The sequence below is a fragment of the Lupinus angustifolius genome, chromosome LG17 (assembly GCF_001865875.1).
Source record: "Lupinus angustifolius cultivar Tanjil chromosome LG17, LupAngTanjil_v1.0, whole genome shotgun sequence".
Taxonomy (NCBI): Eukaryota; Viridiplantae; Streptophyta; class Magnoliopsida; order Fabales; family Fabaceae; genus Lupinus; species Lupinus angustifolius.
Window position 1 is genome coordinate 1,819,761 of NC_032025.1, and position 18,968 is coordinate 1,838,728.

General features: G+C 32.7%; 4 protein-coding genes across 6 annotated transcripts; 2 read left to right on the forward strand and 2 right to left on the reverse strand.

Moving 5' to 3' along the window:
• On the reverse strand, window positions 1,777-3,866 carry LOC109331619 (UPF0496 protein At2g18630-like). 2 transcript variants are annotated; one of them, XM_019566240.1, is made up of 2 exons: window positions 3,582-3,866; window positions 1,777-3,172 (listed from the first exon to the last, which is right to left on the reverse strand). In XM_019566240.1, the coding sequence occupies exon 2, from the start codon at window positions 3,137-3,139 to the stop codon at window positions 1,937-1,939; it is 1,203 nt and encodes a 400-aa protein (XP_019421785.1). In that variant the 5' UTR covers window positions 3,140-3,172; window positions 3,582-3,866; the 3' UTR covers window positions 1,777-1,936. The 2 variants fall into 2 exon arrangements, with proteins under 2 accessions (XP_019421785.1, XP_019421784.1); XM_019566239.1 differs by having other exon boundaries at window positions 3,251-3,866.
• LOC109331621 (calcium uniporter protein 2, mitochondrial-like) lies at window positions 7,203-9,722 on the forward strand. Its single transcript, XM_019566241.1, has 2 exons — window positions 7,203-7,869; window positions 8,916-9,722. The coding sequence occupies exons 1-2, from the start codon at window positions 7,306-7,308 to the stop codon at window positions 9,387-9,389; spliced, it is 1,038 nt and encodes a 345-aa protein (XP_019421786.1). The 5' UTR covers window positions 7,203-7,305; the 3' UTR covers window positions 9,390-9,722.
• On the reverse strand, window positions 12,521-14,397 carry LOC109332040 (elongation of fatty acids protein 3-like). 2 transcript variants are annotated; one of them, XR_002105872.1, is made up of 2 exons: window positions 13,238-14,397; window positions 12,521-12,635 (listed from the first exon to the last, which is right to left on the reverse strand). XR_002105872.1 is itself a non-coding variant. In XM_019566888.1 (1 exon), exon 1 carries the CDS (start codon window positions 14,253-14,255, stop codon window positions 13,338-13,340), a length of 918 nt encoding a protein of 305 aa, XP_019422433.1. In that variant the 5' UTR covers window positions 14,256-14,397; the 3' UTR covers window positions 13,066-13,337. The 2 variants fall into 2 exon arrangements, 1 of the variants encoding a protein (XP_019422433.1); XM_019566888.1 differs by lacking the exon at window positions 12,521-12,635 and having other exon boundaries at window positions 13,066-14,397.
• On the forward strand, window positions 17,135-18,755 carry LOC109330638 (probable galacturonosyltransferase-like 1). The gene has a single exon (XM_019564889.1). It carries the CDS (start codon window positions 17,369-17,371, stop codon window positions 18,401-18,403), a length of 1,035 nt encoding a protein of 344 aa, XP_019420434.1. The 5' UTR covers window positions 17,135-17,368; the 3' UTR covers window positions 18,404-18,755.

Here is an 18,968-nt window from a genome sequence, read left to right on the forward strand (position 1 = left end):
AACGTAAAAGATATATGCTCCTTTTTATTTATTTTTGTTTTCAAACACATCAAATTAAATTCCTAATTTTTTTTGGGGGAATGGAGAAGCAAGGGTATTCATGGTGTAAGAGACACGTGGGGTAGGGTCCATACAGATAGATCATTGAGTTGTTAATTATATATTTTACTTCCAAAACATTTAATGTTCAATGTTATGTAAGTAATTTAATAAGTCAATAAATGATATAGGTATTGAATATTATTTGATTAAAATATCTATATTAGTTATTCAAATATCCCTATTAAAATATCCCGAATAAGAAGTGAATATTTGTACGTTTTTAGATGGCAAGCGTATTTGAAAACATTTAGGTGAGCATTACTTTTTTGTTAGTGAATTTGTCTGCTATTTTTTATCATACACGTGCAAAAAGGTGTGTACTTTTATCAATACTTTTATTTTGGTTTAGGTACCTTTGTACCAATGACATTAAGAAGTAACAACTAAGTCTAATTTTAAGCCTCTTTTAAGTTTCGTAATAAATGAAGATCGATCTAATTGATAAGAAATTGACTTATTGCAAGCATACAATAATCATCGGAATTTTCACTTAGCATCCATTGCTTCAGTTAAATTTGTTGGTAATTTAATTTCGTAAGTTAAGGACGAAAGTGTGTGTGAGATCTGCCATGTGCGCGTGTTTGGTGGGGAATTGTTTGACTAGGTTTTTGTTTTCAAACGAGAGTCTCATCATGGTCATGGGCCTGAGTCGGATTCCAACACATGGCGTTGTTCTTTTTCTATCCAAATCTTCGATTCACAGTCTCTCACATTCTCAAACCATGAACTGAGTACTTTTCTTTCTAATCTATATTCAATAACTATGATCACTCATTGATATAAATTAAATAAAAAAAAGTCATTTTAGATCAGTTTTTTTATGTGAATTTATACTGATAGGAAACAAGTACGACGAGAATAATAAGCGAGACATTCTCTATATGATATTATATGACCTTTGGCTTTCAAATTTATGACAATAGTTGATGATGATAATTAGTTGACAACTCAGAAACAAGGAGCAAAATCCAGTAGCATTGCGAACTTGTAATTTCAACAATGGATGGGGAATTTCTAAACTGTGTTCTTCTTCAGGTTATTATTTGACCTTTTAGCTTTCTGACTTCTTAAACTTTTGTTCTATATAATGTTGCTATTGTATAATAGATTAGAACTCTTAATTGGTTATATTGCATATATTATTTCTATTACTGGATACATTTCCATATGCAGCTTCAAACTGGGGTGTTTCACTGTTTCCCAAAGGGAGTTCAAAATATCTGTACTTTTTTGCCCTTTTAATAAGGTATATGAAAGCATTATAGAAAACCTATACATACTATGAAGCAAACATGATAGCAACTCAAGAGGAAAAATAAATTTTTGCATGAATGCCCTATCACAAATCATCGGTTTAGAGATATTTCCTGTTTGGGTGCTAAGTCATAATCAATCCACTTGTTGAGGCTCTCACCTTATGATTATTGTCATATAGCTGGAAATTTGGTTTTATCCTGCTGGACAAAATATAACTCGCTATACAGATTTTGCTGAAATGTAGTTTGTTATAAATCTGCAGCATTCACTTATTACTTATTAGTAATTTTCGTTTACAGGTGTTTTTGACTTGAAACACAATGCATAAATATACAATTAAACTCTAATAAAGAAACAATAATATGGTGATGTTTTGATCTTACACGGTCATAAATATTACTGTATTTGAAATAGGAATAGTAATGTAGACTCAAAAATCAAAACTTATTAAGTATAGAAATGTTGTACACAAGTTTTTCATGGAGCAACTCAGTATAGCTATGATCTGGGTGTATAATTAGTACCTTATAATAGAAGCAAAAGAAGGTTCCAGTATTAAACAGAACACAAAGGACTGTCAACTGGGATATTTTATAATCTTTTGTAAAACCACGGTCCTTGCTCTTCTTATCTGCCGACTACATTTGTCAGCCAGCTCACTTAAACTCTCAATGATCTCGGCAAAAGTATCGATTTTCTTCTTAATTTCATTGATCACAAGCCTTACAGCATCCTCATTTCTTAGAGCAAACTCAGCATTCTGCAACAAGGATTCTATCTCTATTTCCAATTTATCTATACTCACCCGAATGTTGTCCAATTCTGTCAATGTAATGTAAGCACGATCTTGCATTGAGCTGATTACTTCACGTTGACCCTTTAGAGCTGTCTCGTATTTAGTAAACAGAGAGTTGCACCATTTTCCAACAGAGTCTATTGGACCAGCCAAAGCACCAGCCAAAGCTTCTACAACAGGTGGTGCAGAAACAGCAGCTACAACCACTGAGATAATCAATACCGAAACAAAAGCAGCCACAAAAATAGCATTTGACATTCTCCTTAACGTCTTGAGGGATTTCAATTTCTTATCAAGCTTTTGCTTTTTAATTTGCAATTTCTTCAGCATTGATGTTTGTTGCTTATAAACTGTATGAAGCAGAGAATAAAACTCTTCTGTAAACGGGTCCTCGGCATCCTTGAAACTCTTAAGCTCTTGCAAAGTCTTCAAATAAACCGACCCTTCAACTCCATTTTGTGACTCTTCCTCGAAATAAGTAATAGCTGACTTAACTATAACTTGTTTTCCACGTGCTCGTTTCAAGCATTTCTCAAGAGCATTACAGAAGTCCAATGTGTGGAGACTATTGTCAAAAAAATTGTTCACCAAGGAGAATAATTCTTTGTCCTTCTTGTTCCATATATCTTGCTTGCACTCGAGAATGACTTTGACAACTTGCTGATTCGTTTCAAGAAGACTTCCAGTCACTTCCTTCAATGAGTCAATAGATAGTGAATGGACCTCGACGCCATGAGCAAGCGAGCTGATCACCCTGCCAGTGCGCTCTTGAATGGTAGCATCGAAGGATTGCAAGCTTGAATCTTCGACACACGCAGCTTCATAAGAGCTTAAATCAGCAGCATAAAGAGAATGGTTACCCATTTTGATTGGTGCTGGGACATCAGTACTAGCAGTCTTGCTGGATTGACCTCCCATCAATTTCAATTTTAGTGTCGACAGGGAACTGAAACCCACAAAAACATCAGCTCGGTCCTTCAGCATTGTCCCTCCAATCAGTCACGAATAGTCACCAGCCTAAACAAATGCAAAAGTTTCAAAATTTAACAAGATTCTTTGACTTTGGCCAGATCCAGCACCAAAAATTTGGATTACCTGGGTTTAAGCTGAAATTTCAGAATTAAGTTCTTGTCTCTGACTTAAATTCCACACACAATAGAAAATACCCAAATCAAAGTTTCATTTTTAAGTATATATATGGAAAGGCTAGAAGTTTTGATTACCTGGATTTAAGCTGAAATTTCAGAATTAAGTTGGTGTCTCTGACCTGAATTCCATACACAAAAGAAAATCAGGAAACAGACACAAATTGAAGAAAAGCACAAGGACTGGTCAAGCTTGAAGGTAAAAAAAACCATGATGAGAATCCAAGGAGATCAATGCTCAATTATAGGAAAACTAAGATAATTGAAAGTAAGTAACTCACAGAAGCATTCACTTGGAAGAGGAAGAAAGCATATCTAGAATTGATGGTAAATTTGTGCTAAGCATGTGAATGTAATTGACAACTTTGAGGACTTATGATATTCCAAACCATGACATTTGACGACTCAGCTACTTTGTCCTTTGCAGAGGGTTCAGGAGTTTAGTGTTGTGTTTTCAGTTTCAGTGTTTGATTTTTCTTCCCCAACAAGTAAAAGGGCTTTGGTGAGTTTGGTCCATTTTTCCTTGTTTTGCAAATTCATTGCTGAATTTCAACTTAGCGTGTGTTAACTGCTTTATGCACAAAAATGCTTTGTCTTGCATAGAAAGAAAGTGTTAAAAAAAATTGAAAACTAAGAGAAATGAAATACGTTGATGGGATTTATGTTGTAGCATAAAAGGAAGAGATATATTAAAAACTGGGTAGGAATATAAAAAATAATGTAAGCCAAAAGTAATAAAAATATAAGAATTATTTTAGAAATTCAAGCAGCTTTAATAAGAAATTAATAGTGAATATCTTCACTTATAAGTTTGCATCATATTGATTGATAAATATAAAATAGAGTATTTAATAATATTTCAAAATGATGTTAAATGATATTTGGAATAATCAATTTAAAAATAAGATAAAAAGGTAATCAAGTGGTGTATCCTTTCTAAAAAGAGATTATGTATAAAAACAGAACAAAATTATTAGGTAGTAAGTATTGTCTATTTGTAAACACTCTTCATGGTTTATAAGTCATTCAATTTTGTAAGTTATTCAATAAACCTTTTCAACACAAAATAAATTTTTATATCAGTTTGAGGAACTTATAGCTGATAACTTCAGCTTTAATTTATATGTTTTTTTTACATCATTTTGTATTTAACAACTAGTTGGTAATGTAATTTTATGAAGTATTTTTCATTCAATCAATTATCACACAATCCATCCATTTTCAACTTTAAGTAGAATTTGAACTAGTCATACCAGCACATTCATAACCTTTAACGTTTTAAAATATTAGATGCTTTCTTTTGATTTAATTTTTCAATCACTGTAATCTCAATACATGATAAACAAAATCAAAATCACTATTAAATAATTTATTAAGTAAAATAATTTACCATTTAATTTCTTAACTCTTATATGCATATCCTATGGATTAATATATCTACACCAATTACCAATATATAAAGGAAATTTTATTAGGCAATTATCTAGAAAGTTTTTCCCTTTTCCCATTTAGTTTTATATTCGCTCTTTAGAAAAATAATTAAATAGAAAAGGGGTGGTTATACTGATATAATTTTCAAATATTCTAATTTTATCATTATGATTTCTTATATTTATTTAATGTCCTATCCCTCAGGCACATTCTCCACATACATTTTATTTTTTGAATAATATATGTTTATATTTTTAACTTATATTTTATTATTCATATAAAATTAAATATATCATTCTATAATATTTTATAAAATTAAACTTATCATTATCATTCATAATAAAATTTATATATTATTTTTTAATTTTTAATCTATAGAACTTATATTTATGAAATTGTAATATGTTGTTATCACTCACAATATTTATTACACAATACCAAAAATATATTTATCATAGGATTATTCTCATTCAATAACTTATTAATGTTTTAACTTTTATTCTCTTGTAGTTAAAATATTTGTCCAAAAAAAGAAATAATATATATTTTTTCTTGGTTTTAAGTATGCTGCAAGATTACAATTTTACTCGATCTCATAAGTCTCATTGGTATTATTCATTCATAATGTATCGTTAAATATTTTTAACTTTTGTTTACCTTATTAAAAGTCGTCATTTAAAGATTTTGATGGTTTTTTCTATGATGTTTAGAAATGACATTATAGCATATAAGTGATCTCATGATATCATTATAGCTATGATTTTTCTAGCTTTTATAAAAAGACCAATTCGAGGTTAATATGTTCATTACCATTAAATCACATTTGTCTTTTTCCACAGATACTGATGACAGAGTGGAGTCTATATTGTGAGATCATCTAGCGTTTGTTTATGTCAATCTTCTGGTTTTGTTGTGATTTGGATCATTGATCATCATGGTGGATTGTGAAGTTGGTATTTGTCGTGCCATGAAGGGTGCCAATGTTTTTATCTACTTAAATGAGGACCTCTCGAGGCTGAGTAAACATTTTAGAGTCATTGGTCTGAGATCTTCACTAATCTTATATTTAGATTGCTTATAGTTGTAACCCAATTTGAGTCATGAGCCCAAACAACATTCAAGCTTATATAGTATAAGATTGTTTATGAGATTGTTAAATTTATAAAAATTGAGAATTTGATGTCCATTAATGTTCCATTCTTTTGCTAATGCATTGTTTGGTTGATATAATCACTCTAATGGCTGGGATATGTTTTTACAATAATATCATTCAATAAAACATAAGAGGTTAAAATGAGAAGTACACATAAGCTATTTTCTACTAGAAATATAACATTTTTGAGAGAATCCAACAATTCCCATATAAAAAAAGGGAGAAATTCAACACTCTCACCACCTTTAATTTTTTTTTAAGATTATAATAGCAGAACTTTTCACATGTAAAGTAAGATTCCCATTTCCCAATGATATGAAATGTTATTTACATAAAAATCTAATATAAGATGAAACAAATATTTTTATAAATTTTTAGGATTGCACATCAGTTTTCTTTTCATTTTTCACTGTGAAAATGGTGATTCATATGCTTCTTCATCAGTTTATAGTTGTATATTTAGTTTTTTATACAAACAAAAAATCATGGAACTTTCAATAAAATGACTACTCTCATTTTTTTTGAGTAAACCATTTTTAATTCACATTTCCCCATTAGTGGATACTTATTTTTCTGCTAAATAATAAATGTAAATTTATAATTGATAAATAGATATTAATATTTTATTAAACTTATTCAACAGCAATTAATATGAATAATTTTTTCCTAAAAAAATACTTATAAAAATGGAGATACGTTAAAAATAAAATAGCAATGTAATAATAAAACTATAAAAAGGTACCAAAAATACGTTGATTTAGTAATGTAAGACAATTACTCACCTGAATGAATTAGTTCATTATCAAAACTTGACAGATATCTTTAGTGGTAAAAAAAAGAGTATAAAAAGGTTAAAACTAAATATATGTTTTCGAATTTGATGCCTTTATGACTTTTGAACCTGGATTAACGGTGGTTGAATAGAGGTGCGTCAATGACACGTCAGAGTTGGACGCGTGGATTGTAATTGGGGTCTATTAGTGAAGGTCTTATCTAATAATAAATATAAAAAGCAGTACATCGTGGACGCGGAAAAACGCAAGTAAAAATTTTCAACTGGTCAAGAAAAACTAGTAAGTGATTACAAACATGCCTAAAACGTATGTGTGAATTAAGTAATCAATAACAATTTCCAAATTCAAAACAAAATTACTCTTAATTCACTTGCTGATTAGATAAGGACGTGTAATCCCATCAGCACCACCCAATATTAATTCGTATAATCCCACAGTTACGATCCACCATTCCCTTAATCTTGATCCAACCACGTGTCTGGTCACCCTCTCTCTCATTCGCACGATTCTCCTATCCAATTTATCGCACGACAATAAAACATTCATCTCTCATCCATAATTTTCCTCAACGTCATTGTATATTTGTATTCGTCTCTGTGTTTCTCAGGTTTCTATCTTCTTTCTATTATGGCGTTGAAGAAAACCCTTTTCCAACGCCTCTTCAATATTACCAAAATCTCATCGCAAACGATCAACAATTGCCGCATTTCATCTTCCTCCGTCCACGGCAGGACCTCTTCTTCCACTCCGACCAGACCTGACTTTGAACTCGAACCCGGAGACAATGCTATATTCAGCAGATTCATGAACAAGCGAACTGAGGTTCAACCGGAGCTCCGGTCACCGGCGTTTTCCGGAAGCCTTATTGAGAAGTTGAGGGACATGGATATTGCTCGAACACGTATCCGATTGGAGGGGTTGGCTCCGCCGGTGCCGGAGAAGGTTGATGCGTTGGAAGAGGAGAGAGTGGCGGTTGAGGATGCGAGGAAGTTGCTAAAGGCAGCGCAAGTGGAGTTAGTGAAATCGAAGTTGAGGGAGATTCAAAAAACATGCATATCCGTATCTGAATTCTTTCGGATATGCTCGGAGAATTGTTCGGATAGAGATCAAGCGGCCAGGATTGCAAAGATGTTGGATGAGTCTGCGGTTGTGATTATTTTGGGAGATGTTGTGTTTCTCAGACCTGAACAGGTTAACTCTTATTTCTGTATCTTATAATTTATTTGTTTTACATTTTACTCCTTCAATCTGTTACTTGGATTTTGATCATTTTTTTTTTGTTTTTAGTTGTATTTGTCCTATTTGTTTTGTTGGTTTGTGTTTTAATTTATGGATTGACTACAGAGGGTTCATGGGAAGATCAAAATAGGTCTTTTTCTGTCACATGATGCTCATTTTGGCTCCCTTTTTTTTTTGAGGCTACCGAAACCTAATAATCTTTTTTATGATTATTTTGTGTGTTTTTTCCACAGGAAAATGAAACTTTGTTGTTTCTCAAGATGTAAAAAGTGTAGAGCATTCCAGTGTGAGGTGGTAAATTAGGGGGGTTTAAAGGACTGCAAAAAAAGCCCATCAGCTTTCTTCTATTACAACCATTCTCATTCCTTCAATTTAATCATATTTTGGGGTTTTTCGATTATGGGGAAATATGGGTTTTATTTACCAAAAACAAAAATTGAGACCTTTAGTTCATTTGGGATCTTTTGTGATGCTCCTACTAACCCTGAATTAATTTTAGATTAGGATAAAAATTGCACACAATTACTCCCATTAAACACTATAGGAAAGGTGGGGTTCTAGATTCACTGAATAAGGATTGAAAGTTGGATTTATAGTTTCAATATCTGTCACTAGTGTTAAGATAAGTCCTACATCATAGAATATAGCAATTCTAGTCACTAACAATTCTCTCTTGTTTGCTATCTTTAAATGTGCTAGTTAAGGCTATGGCATCCTTTCTCATTAAACATTTGACAAAAAAACTTAGAATGCCCCTAAATGTGAAAGTTGAGGGTCAAAAGTATTGTTCTTTAGGAGTTTGGATGAAAGGGGTATTGCCTGGTGCAAGTAGGTTGGCCATAGTTCATTGGTTCTTAGGTTGTACTCATTTTGTTCTCACATGTTCCTTGTTTAGGTACATTTGCAAAGTTTGTTATGTGTGATTACTAGGGAAAAACCAAATGGTAGTAATAGTTTAAGCTAAGCTTTACCCAAACTCTGTAAAATTTGTGATACAGATAGCAAACGCCATCCATGGTCTACTCCCACAAAGAGGAGCCAAGGTGGATGATTCAGTAAGAAAAGAATTCGAAGAAATGGAGAGAAAGAAGGCCGCCATTGACAACCGAGCCGACACCTTTGTTCGCTGTGAACTATGGGGCGGGTTAGGTTTCCTTGTGGTGCAAACAATCGCATTCATGAGGCTCACATTTTGGGAGCTTACATGGGATGTGATGGAGCCAGTATGCTTCTATTTGACCTCAATGTACTTCATGGCTGGCTACACATTCTTCCTCAGGACCTCAAAAGAACCTTCCTTTGAAGGTTTCTACCAAGCCCGTTTCAGCACCAAGCAGAAACGCCTTATGAAGCTTCACAATTTTGACATAGGAAAGTATAATGAGCTCAGAGCTTTGTGCTCTCCATCCACGCTTCCCAAATTGGATTCTTTCGCTGCTCATCCATTTGACCATTATCCCCAACATAATTGATTTGTAAGGTATAATTGGCTTTGAGGAAAAAATAAATTCATGGAATCTCCTCAGCAGCAATATTTTTGTCTAATGACACCAGAACATAGCAAATAGCTTCTTAGGAATATTAGTTCAGTTATCACCGAAAGCCTTGTGAGAATAACTTTGATTTGCTTGCGGTGAGGTTGAACTTGATGCAGCAATATGAAGAACTGATGCAGAGTGTTCTTTCCAATTTTCCTTTATTTACAATACATCTGACTTTGAAAGCAAAATTTTCATCTTAGTTGCTGAATACACTGGGCTAGTATTTTGTAGTTAACGAGAAAATAAATCACATGTTCAATTGCTTTGATAAAAAACTAGGGACAAATTCAAATATTCGTGACACTTGAAGCCTTAAAGGTAATTTATATTTGGCAAAACTAGAAGCAATGAAAATTAGATCTGAACCAATTACGAATACATGATGTTATTTGAAGTACTATTCTTTTTTATAATAACAAAAGCTCGCCTTAAGAATTTGAACTCGTGGGGCCGGTTAATTGAGCTTTTATGGGCCAGCTAATCCTGAATTTGGGCTTTTGAGTTTTGGGTTGTTCTTTTTTATTTTTTCAAAATAAAAATAAATAAAGGCATAAACATGACATTTTTCAAGGACAAAAATGGATCAAGTTAGGGTGAACGCGTTTTCCATCCTTTACTTTTGTTTACTTTACTGCACTTGCGCATTAAAAAAGAGAAGAGTAACACTTAAGTTAGCTGCGACAAAAAGAACTAGTTTTCTAAAATATACATGCACCAACTTAGAGTTTTCTTTTACATTTTACATGCATCAACCTAATTTTTAGTGAAATTCTTTGTTTGAACCTTATGTCATCAAATTCCTCAAATGTGAACATATCTTTCATAAGTTAATATATGTCATTAGCTTGGTTGAGTTGAAATTGCTTGCTTGACTTAGTCTTCACGTTTTTGTTTGATCTCCAATGCCAAAGGTTGCCAAATTCAATTTGATTTGACTGAATTGTGATGATTAAATCAACTTAATATTCACAATATCTCTAAGCAAGAATATGTGATTAATTCCCATAAATAAACATGCTAGATTTCAGATCTTTATTTACACATTATCTTCTTTAATTAATTTCTCAACCCATATTACATGAATAATTGAAATAAACACTTGAACATTTAAATGAAATAACTCCTGAGACAGAATTAAATCCTACGACTACCCATGAGAATAAATTCTCATTTATTAAACTTAAGCAAATAAATAATTAAACTAAAAACTTTCATAATTTCCTTCCAAAAATATGAACTCCAAATGATTTTCCTAATTATAAGATTATCCTCCACAAATTATAGGTTGCCCCTCTTGGTTTATACCAGATTCGTTCACCAACAAGAGGAGGTAATAGAGTATGTGTGGTGTTTATCACAATTATTTCAAGCTTCGAATGTTTGACACATTCCAGCTTGATGGGATGTTAAAATTGTTAGTTGATTTAAGTTTGTTAGTTGTAATATTGTTTTCGTTAATCGATTAAGAGTTTAATTAATCGATTAACTAGTTAGTTATTAGTTAGACATTGTAATATATAACTGGTGATTCCCTTATTCTTTGTAACTCATTTTCAATTCAATAACATTTCTCATTCCTTTTTGTTCATCAAGAATATCTTTCTTATCTATGGATCATTCCGGTTTAATATTATGTAGTATATTATCTAATCAGCATGATCAAACCACGTTCGAAATTCCATTCAATACTATTGAGCACAAGCAAGTTTAAAAAATAAACTCACAAATATAGGGAATAAAATCACTCAACATTCCCTCATTATTTACTCATTGTCTATGAAGTTATTTAGTAAATTGAAATTTTTTTTTCTTCATTCAAACTATCTAAGATATCATTGACTACTATTTTTGTTCCTACCCGGCGAACCGAAGAGACACGTATTTGGTCGCCGAGATGAGTTCTGCGTGTTGGGACCACCAGAGTTGACCTTAGAGGCAGCATGTCTGCACTACCTTACCAACCCACCTGCCAGCACGACAGACAGATTGCAGAACGGCTACCAAACCAATCACATGCTAAAAGATAAGAGTGACACAGTGTACGGTCCTGGCAGACCGCCTGACACGGGAAAAGCAACCCCCGACAATACCTTTGGTCGGCCACGCGTCGCACCACCTGCCAAGAGCCCAAAGTCAACTCTTCCTTCTATAAATAAGGATGTCTACCAACAGGAAGTATCTTAACATCTTTACTCTTTAGCATTACTCACTCTACTACTCTCTGCACTTAGTTCATACACTGACTTGATCGTCGGAGAACCTTTTCAGGTACCTCCACCGGCAGGTCCAGCTCTCTTATCTCATTTTGCTACTTTGACGACTATCCTCTTCTCCTTTCCTCAGCAACAGATCAACCATTGTCCGTACCTTTGTGTTCTAGGAAAGAACAATTTTTAAAATATATTATATGTTTTTTCAAACATATTTTTGTATTAAGTTTTTTTCTGTTCAACAAATGTATCACCTCCTTTGGATAATTCGTTTTATGTAGTTGTCCCTTTCAAATAAGTGTTACTCTCAACAATCAAACCATTGACATTTTAATTATTATGAAAATTTAGTGAAAACTTATAATATTAAACCGACGCCTTATTGATTTTTCTCTATCAACATTTGATAGATATGATATTGTGGGAGAATACGAGAGGAAACGTGTTTTGAGTGTCGGCAGGATATTTCCCTACATAGGCCACAAAAACTATTGTCTTTATTACGCGTAACGACCGCGATGCTGACTCACCATTAATTATACTCTCATTCTTTATTTTTAATTGTTTACCTGATTTGTTATATTTATTGAGGGACTAAGGAAACATACAAATAACTTCCCAAAGATTTTTCCTTCACCCAAAGGAGCTAAATTTTGTTCATTTAGGAGGACTGTCACGAACTTGGGACTCGCCTGAATTTGATAGTAGGAATAGTAACAATAGTAAGGATGTGCTAATAAGTGATCTAAAAACATTGTTTAAGAATATTGGTAAGCATATTAATTTCCAATACATACTTCAATTCCTTAAACAATGTCTTAAAAAACAGTTATTTTTATTCTAATAATAATATTGGAGTAATATCTTATAAAATCATAACAAAAATGTTAACATCAAGGGTTGTTCGAATCAACCACCAATCGGTTTCACCACCATCCTCAGCCGCCAATCACTGTCCACCGCCACCCTCGTAACCTCAGCTGTGTGGGGCATTCTTGTTTTTAAAACTTTAAGGATTTACAAATTGTATAAAAACGTGGTCATGTAAAATGGAATAAGAATGACAAGTACAATTTTTGCAGTTATTTTTAGTGACAAAAATATAATTTTATTACAAACAAAAGGATAAATGTGTCACTGAAAATTTTATTGTACTTTTTTTTTTTTAAACACTTGTCTCTCCATTAAAATGAGTATGAAAACTGAAGGTATAGGAAGAAAAGGGTATGTGAATGTTGTTTTTCTTTGTTCCCATGTTCTATTTTTTTTTAGTGGTATTAGCATGGCATGTCTCAAGGTTTAGTCTTAGGGGGTGAGCTCACCCTTAAAGCTTGTTAAAGTATTTTAACCAAATTGATTACATATCAAACATGAAAAATAAAGGAAAAAGTGGCTTACATAATGGCCCTGCATTATTGCATTAATAAATAATCACATGTGGAGCAGGATGAGGTAATTTAGATTGAGAGGCTTTTGGTTTGTAATAGATATCAAACATATAATACATACTTATCACAATAAGTACTGAAAAAAAATTCTATTTTTCTATAAAATTTGCCTTATATATACCTGCAGTTTTCTGCATGTGATAAAGGTAAAGATTATCCACCAGCAAAATTGCAGCACAACCATACATACTTTTGTTTACACACTACTTGCATCAGAACCTTTAATTGGACTTCAATTTGTGCGTATCTGATTCTAAGACACTGTTATTCTCACTCTGATCACTAACTTCAACACCCTTCATATTCCTCCTTTCACCAAGATACAATCTCACATAAAAGTTGAGAAACAAAAACAAAATAGCACCATTAAGCACAGAATTGAAAACCCAAGCACCAATACCATTACAACCACCTTTGAAAAAATGCAGCAAAAGCACTCCAACATGGGAAACTAAATTGAAACCCAACAACACAATCTGGCAATTTAACTCAAAATTAAAGCACGCGCTTTTCAACCCAATCGCGGTCCAAAATCTGTAACCGTACATAACAGAATATGCAAAAGTGGTAAACAGAATCGCGAGAACTTGAAACGATTGCGAGAATTCGAGCCAAATGAAAGACATGAAGGTGGATATTGAATGATTGAAGAGTTGAAATAACGCCAATTTACGACGTCGTAGGATGATAAAAACGGTTCTCAACATGTGAAGGAAACGAGATAAGTAAAAAACGTAGGACCAGAAAAAGACACGGCCAGAAGGTCTCGTACCAAGTGGGAAACATAAAAGCCATTGAAACGGTGTTATAGAACGGCGCCAGAACCACCGTGTGTCTCTAATTTCTGCCACGGCGGAGAGGAATATTCCGACGAAGATGGTGACGGAGATGAGGGACATGGAGAGGCTGTGAAGGGCGGGTAAGGGTCCGAGAGGGACGGGTCGGGTACGGCGAAGGAGGAAAGAGAAGATAAGGTGAAGGAAAAGGGAAATGAGAATGTAAGCGGTGATGGAGGTGAAGAGAAAGGACCAGGTTGAACCCCATTGTGTGTAGCTCCATCGGAATCCGACAACGGTGGGGTGTTCGGAGAGGTAGAAGTTGAAGGTAGAGATCGCCGTTGACGCCGCCTTACCAATCATGGTGGAGGCGACGGACGGTGAGGGAGAAATGCCGGAGAATGTGGACAATTTCAGTGTCCCTCGTCCAATTTTGCTTGCTTTTATTTGGACATTTATTATTTTGGGATATCGATTGAGAAAGACTAGTGATAGACCCTTAAATTTGGAAAACCTATTTCTTTTATAACATGAGCTATACTATATATAAAGAGAAAACATGAAATAATTACTATGGTGTAATTTCATTTTCCTATTTTACCTTTAAACTTTTTAATTTTTACAAAAAATTATATAAGTATGTAATCACCACAAACCTATTAACCACCTCTCTAGCATTATAATAAAACAAAATATTATAATATAAAGTATCTCCAATAAAAAATACAATATAAAGTATACTCAATACAAAAAAATATTTTAATTCTCCAAAATAAAATATATAAATTTTGAATTAACATTATAAAAATATGAATATAGGCTAGCAGGCACGAAGTGCCTATCACCACTAGTATACCATAAATAAAAAGAGAAATTTAATATTAAAAAAATGTATGTACTCAAAAAGAAGCTAAATGTATAATAGACTATACATAGATATAATACTCAATTTAATATTTATCACTTTTAAATAAATAATGGTGATTGAAATTATTTAATTAGATAATGATGATTAACAATAAATATAAGATATGTTGAAAAGGTAAAAAAAAAAAAATCCTGGTTGATAAACTATTTTCTCTAAGGGCCATTTGTTTGAGCTTGTAAAAAAATATTTCTTAGTGTTTAGGAATTATATATACTAGTGTGTACAGATATTTCGTGTCTGTCGGCGAATATTATGTGATACTACCTATTCAATTTTTATATATTTCAATTGTTGAATTAGAATGTATTTGTTGTGTTTTGTGTACTTTATATTATATTTTTTGTGCTTATGATAATGTTTAATTTAATGTGAGATATGTGGTTAATTAATGTATTGACGGTAGTTGCTTAAGATTATATAGTTTTTTTTTGTAAAAATTAAATAATGTGAAGGGCAAAATAGGAAATGAAAATTATACCATGATGAAAGTTATTTCAAGTTTTAACTTTATATATAGTATAGAAGTATATATATATATATATATTTATATTTATATTTGTTTCAAGTCATAAAAAATATTCTCAATATAAAATTACTCAATGCTTGTTATTTATATACTAACAGCCTAGGAATATTTGTCTATGAATTTTTAGAGATGTTCCATTCATTCTTATAATTTTTTGATTGCTCATCCACTTGATGTTAGCATAAGACATTTTTTGTACTTAACACTTACTATATAAGTAATCAAATATAATTTTTTAGTTTTGTAGTTATATTTAAGTGTCATTTAGCATAAATTTGTTATCTTAGTTTTATCATATCAAAAAATATTGAACTTGCTTTCTCAACTATATAACAATAATAATAACTAGAATAATATTTAGAAATATTTTGATAATCATATCATCTATTTCCATGAATATGGATCATAAATAAATATGGTTTCAAGTTATTATCATATATGTTAACAAAGATTCTCATAAAATGTAAATGTCAACCAAACATATATTTGACTCTAACAAATTTTTGTTGTTGTTTCCACTAAATTTATCAAATGAGAGTGAAATCATAAATTATAATATTTGTTACAAAATTTGCCCATTTTCACAGTACCCAAATGAAATGCATACTTCATATTAAATTATACATATCAATAAAATTATTTGTAATTATTATAAGATTATAACTTGAGTGAGATATCAAACTGGAAGATATCTCGTTTAGGTTAAATCGGTTGGTCTGACTGAATGGTTTTATACATAATTAATACTTTTTATCTATAGATATATAATTATATATACATGTAAATTTTATATAATTAATAATCATGAATAATGACATTGAAGTAATATTTCTTTATCTTTTTGTTGGACTAAAGTGAAACAAAAGATTCGACTATTAGAATAGTGTTACATTTTGTCTAATTTTAAGTGAATCATACGATTTACTTTCGGGATTAATTCGATTTAATCGGTTTTAACACAATCAGAACTATTTTTAAGTATGGTGAGCAATCAAACAAGTCAAATTGTCCAGTAAAATCTGATTCTAACAAGACTGATTTAATCTTCTTTTAGTATTCCTCATTATTTGATACTCCGGATGTCAAATAATTAAAAGAAATTATGAAAGCAAATGAAAAAACAAAACAAATTATACATTGGAAATATAAACTGTATTATAGAAAAGACCATCAAATTTTATAAAGCATATCTTATATAACTGACCGGTCATTAATTAAGGAGTTTAATTTATGGATAACCATGTGAAAAAAAATATGTATAAGTTAATAGTGTAAGAATTTTTTATACAATTAATATATCATTTATCATTTATTTTTAATAATTACTAACTCTTATATAAAAATAATACAAATGAATAGTATATGTATAAAGTAATAGTAGATGATAAAATATGTAATAGTTCAATGACAAGTTTATTATTAAATGATAATAAATTGACTGGTTACATACAAAATGATTAAAATGGTAATATATTTTATAATTCAATCACTAAAGTTTTTTATTATTAATAGTAGATTGATTACTCTTTTTAAATATCATTTAGTAATACAAATAAATAGTAAAATAATTATTGTATTGTGTACAAACTAACACTATATATATAATAATAATTATTACTTTTTTATACATAAACATATACAATATATTATTTACCATTTATTTATACTATACTATTCTTTCTAAGAGTATGAATAAACATAAAAAAAAAATGATATAGACTTTTTTTTTATGTGAGTACATTTCTCTCTCTATATATTAGAACTTCTATACCTTCCTAGTGGTGGAGAATATGGTGGGTGAATATATGGACATGGAGAAGTACTGAAGATCATTGACTTGGCATACTTAAAGAGGCAGCAATCCCATTTTTGTGAAGGAATAGGATCCGTACTCTTTTTTGAAGAGATCAAAGAAGTTTTGAAGTCACCTCTCTCACATAACAACCTGCCCCACTCTCTCTCTCTACTGAATTTGATTTTTAATCAAACCTTGGACTCTTATTGTATTTAATTCCACCAAACATGTTCATGTCATCAATGGCTACTCATGTTTTCCTCATTTCTCTCTACCTTCTCTTCTACTCTCATGCCACTGCCCAATGCTTCAAAGAAGCCCCTAAATTCTACAACTCCCCTAACTGCCCCAACATCAATCTCCACCCCACCCTCACGTGCTCCCCTCATGCAGTGCACGTGGCCATGACCCTCGACGTCACCTACCTCCGCGGCTCAATGGCCGCAATCCTCTCCGTTCCCCAACACTCCTCCTGTCCCGAAAACATTATATTCCACTTCGTCACCGCCGCCTCCAAGATCAACTCCACCACCGTCCTCAACCGCACACTCTCCACCTCCTTCCCTTACCTCAAATTCCAATTCTACCCTTTCGATGACCATTCCGTCGCTGGCTTCATCTCCACTTCAATTCGCTCCGCATTAGACTGTCCTCTCAACTACGCTCGCAACTACTTGGCCAACCTTCTCCCGCCATGCGTTGAGAAAATTGTATACCTTGATTCTGATCTCGTCCTCGTCGACGACATTGCAAAACTCGCCGCTACGCCGCTCTCCGGCGACGTTGTCCTCGCTGCACCAGAATACTGCAACGCTAATTTCAGCTCCTATTTCACTCCCACGTTCTGGTCCAACCCATCACTCTCGCTGACTTTCGCAGGTCGCAGGGCATGCTACTTCAACACCGGCGTCATGGTCATCGACTTAGCGCGGTGGCGGGATGGGGATTACACGAAAAAGATAGAGGAATGGATGGAACTGCAGAAGAGAATGAGGATCTACGAGCTCGGGTCTCTTCCGCCGTTTCTTTTAGTATTCGCCGGAAATATAGGCCCGGTGGATCACAGATGGAACCAGCACGGGCTTGGAGGAGATAACTTCCACGGGCTTTGCCGCGATTTGCATCCGGGCCCGGCGAGCCTGTTGCATTGGAGTGGGAAGGGAAAGCCGTGGGCCAGGCTTGACGCCAACCGCCCTTGCCCTTTGGATGCGTTGTGGGCTCCCTATGATCTTCTGGAAACGCGTTTTGCTCTCGAGGCTTAGCTCTATGTCATAATTTTATTTTATTATTTTTTTCTCTTTACAAATAAAATTAATTATCTTCTTTTTTTGCCTTTTATTATTGGTGGAAGAAGTAATTTTGATTTAAGGTGTATATATGGCTTGTCCTGTGGGAGCTGGCACTGGATTCACTACTCTTAGCTCGACATGGCAATTGCTTTGATCTTACATTGTACATATACCCTGTTAGTACTTTTTAATTGCCTGTGAAGGTAGTGCATGACTTGTTATAGGTTACATCTAGTAATAGTGAATCAAATGACAATTTCTTTTTAGTTTTTATTAATAACATTCTTAAATGATTTCTAGATATGGAATGTGAATCTTTTTTCCCTATTCTGTTTATTTTGTCTATACTCTTCAGGTTAGGTTTTGCTGTTTTCAGTGAAGTATATAAGAAATATGGAACAACTAAAAGCAACCATATCCTTGTGTGTGAAATTATATGGAACTGGTCAGTCAACCATGGCAAACGCAATCAGATTAAAGCATGAATAAGTTAGAACTTTAAGTCTTAGTCAAAAGGAAGAAACAAATTGTACTGAAC

Coding starts and splice junctions, on each gene's coding strand:
- LOC109331619 (XM_019566240.1), bottom strand. CDS start 3,139: ATGCTGAAGGACCGAGCTGATGTTTTTGTGGGTTTCAGTTCCCTGTCG.
- LOC109331621 (XM_019566241.1), top strand. CDS start 7,306: ATGGCGTTGAAGAAAACCCTTTTCCAACGCCTCTTCAATATTACCAAA. Junction 7,870..8,915: donor TGTTTCTCAGACCTGAACAG/GTTAACTCTTAT, acceptor TTTGTGATACAG/ATAGCAAACGCCATCCATGG.
- LOC109332040 (XM_019566888.1), bottom strand. CDS start 14,255: ATGATTGGTAAGGCGGCGTCAACGGCGATCTCTACCTTCAACTTCTAC.
- LOC109330638 (XM_019564889.1), top strand. CDS start 17,369: ATGTTCATGTCATCAATGGCTACTCATGTTTTCCTCATTTCTCTCTAC.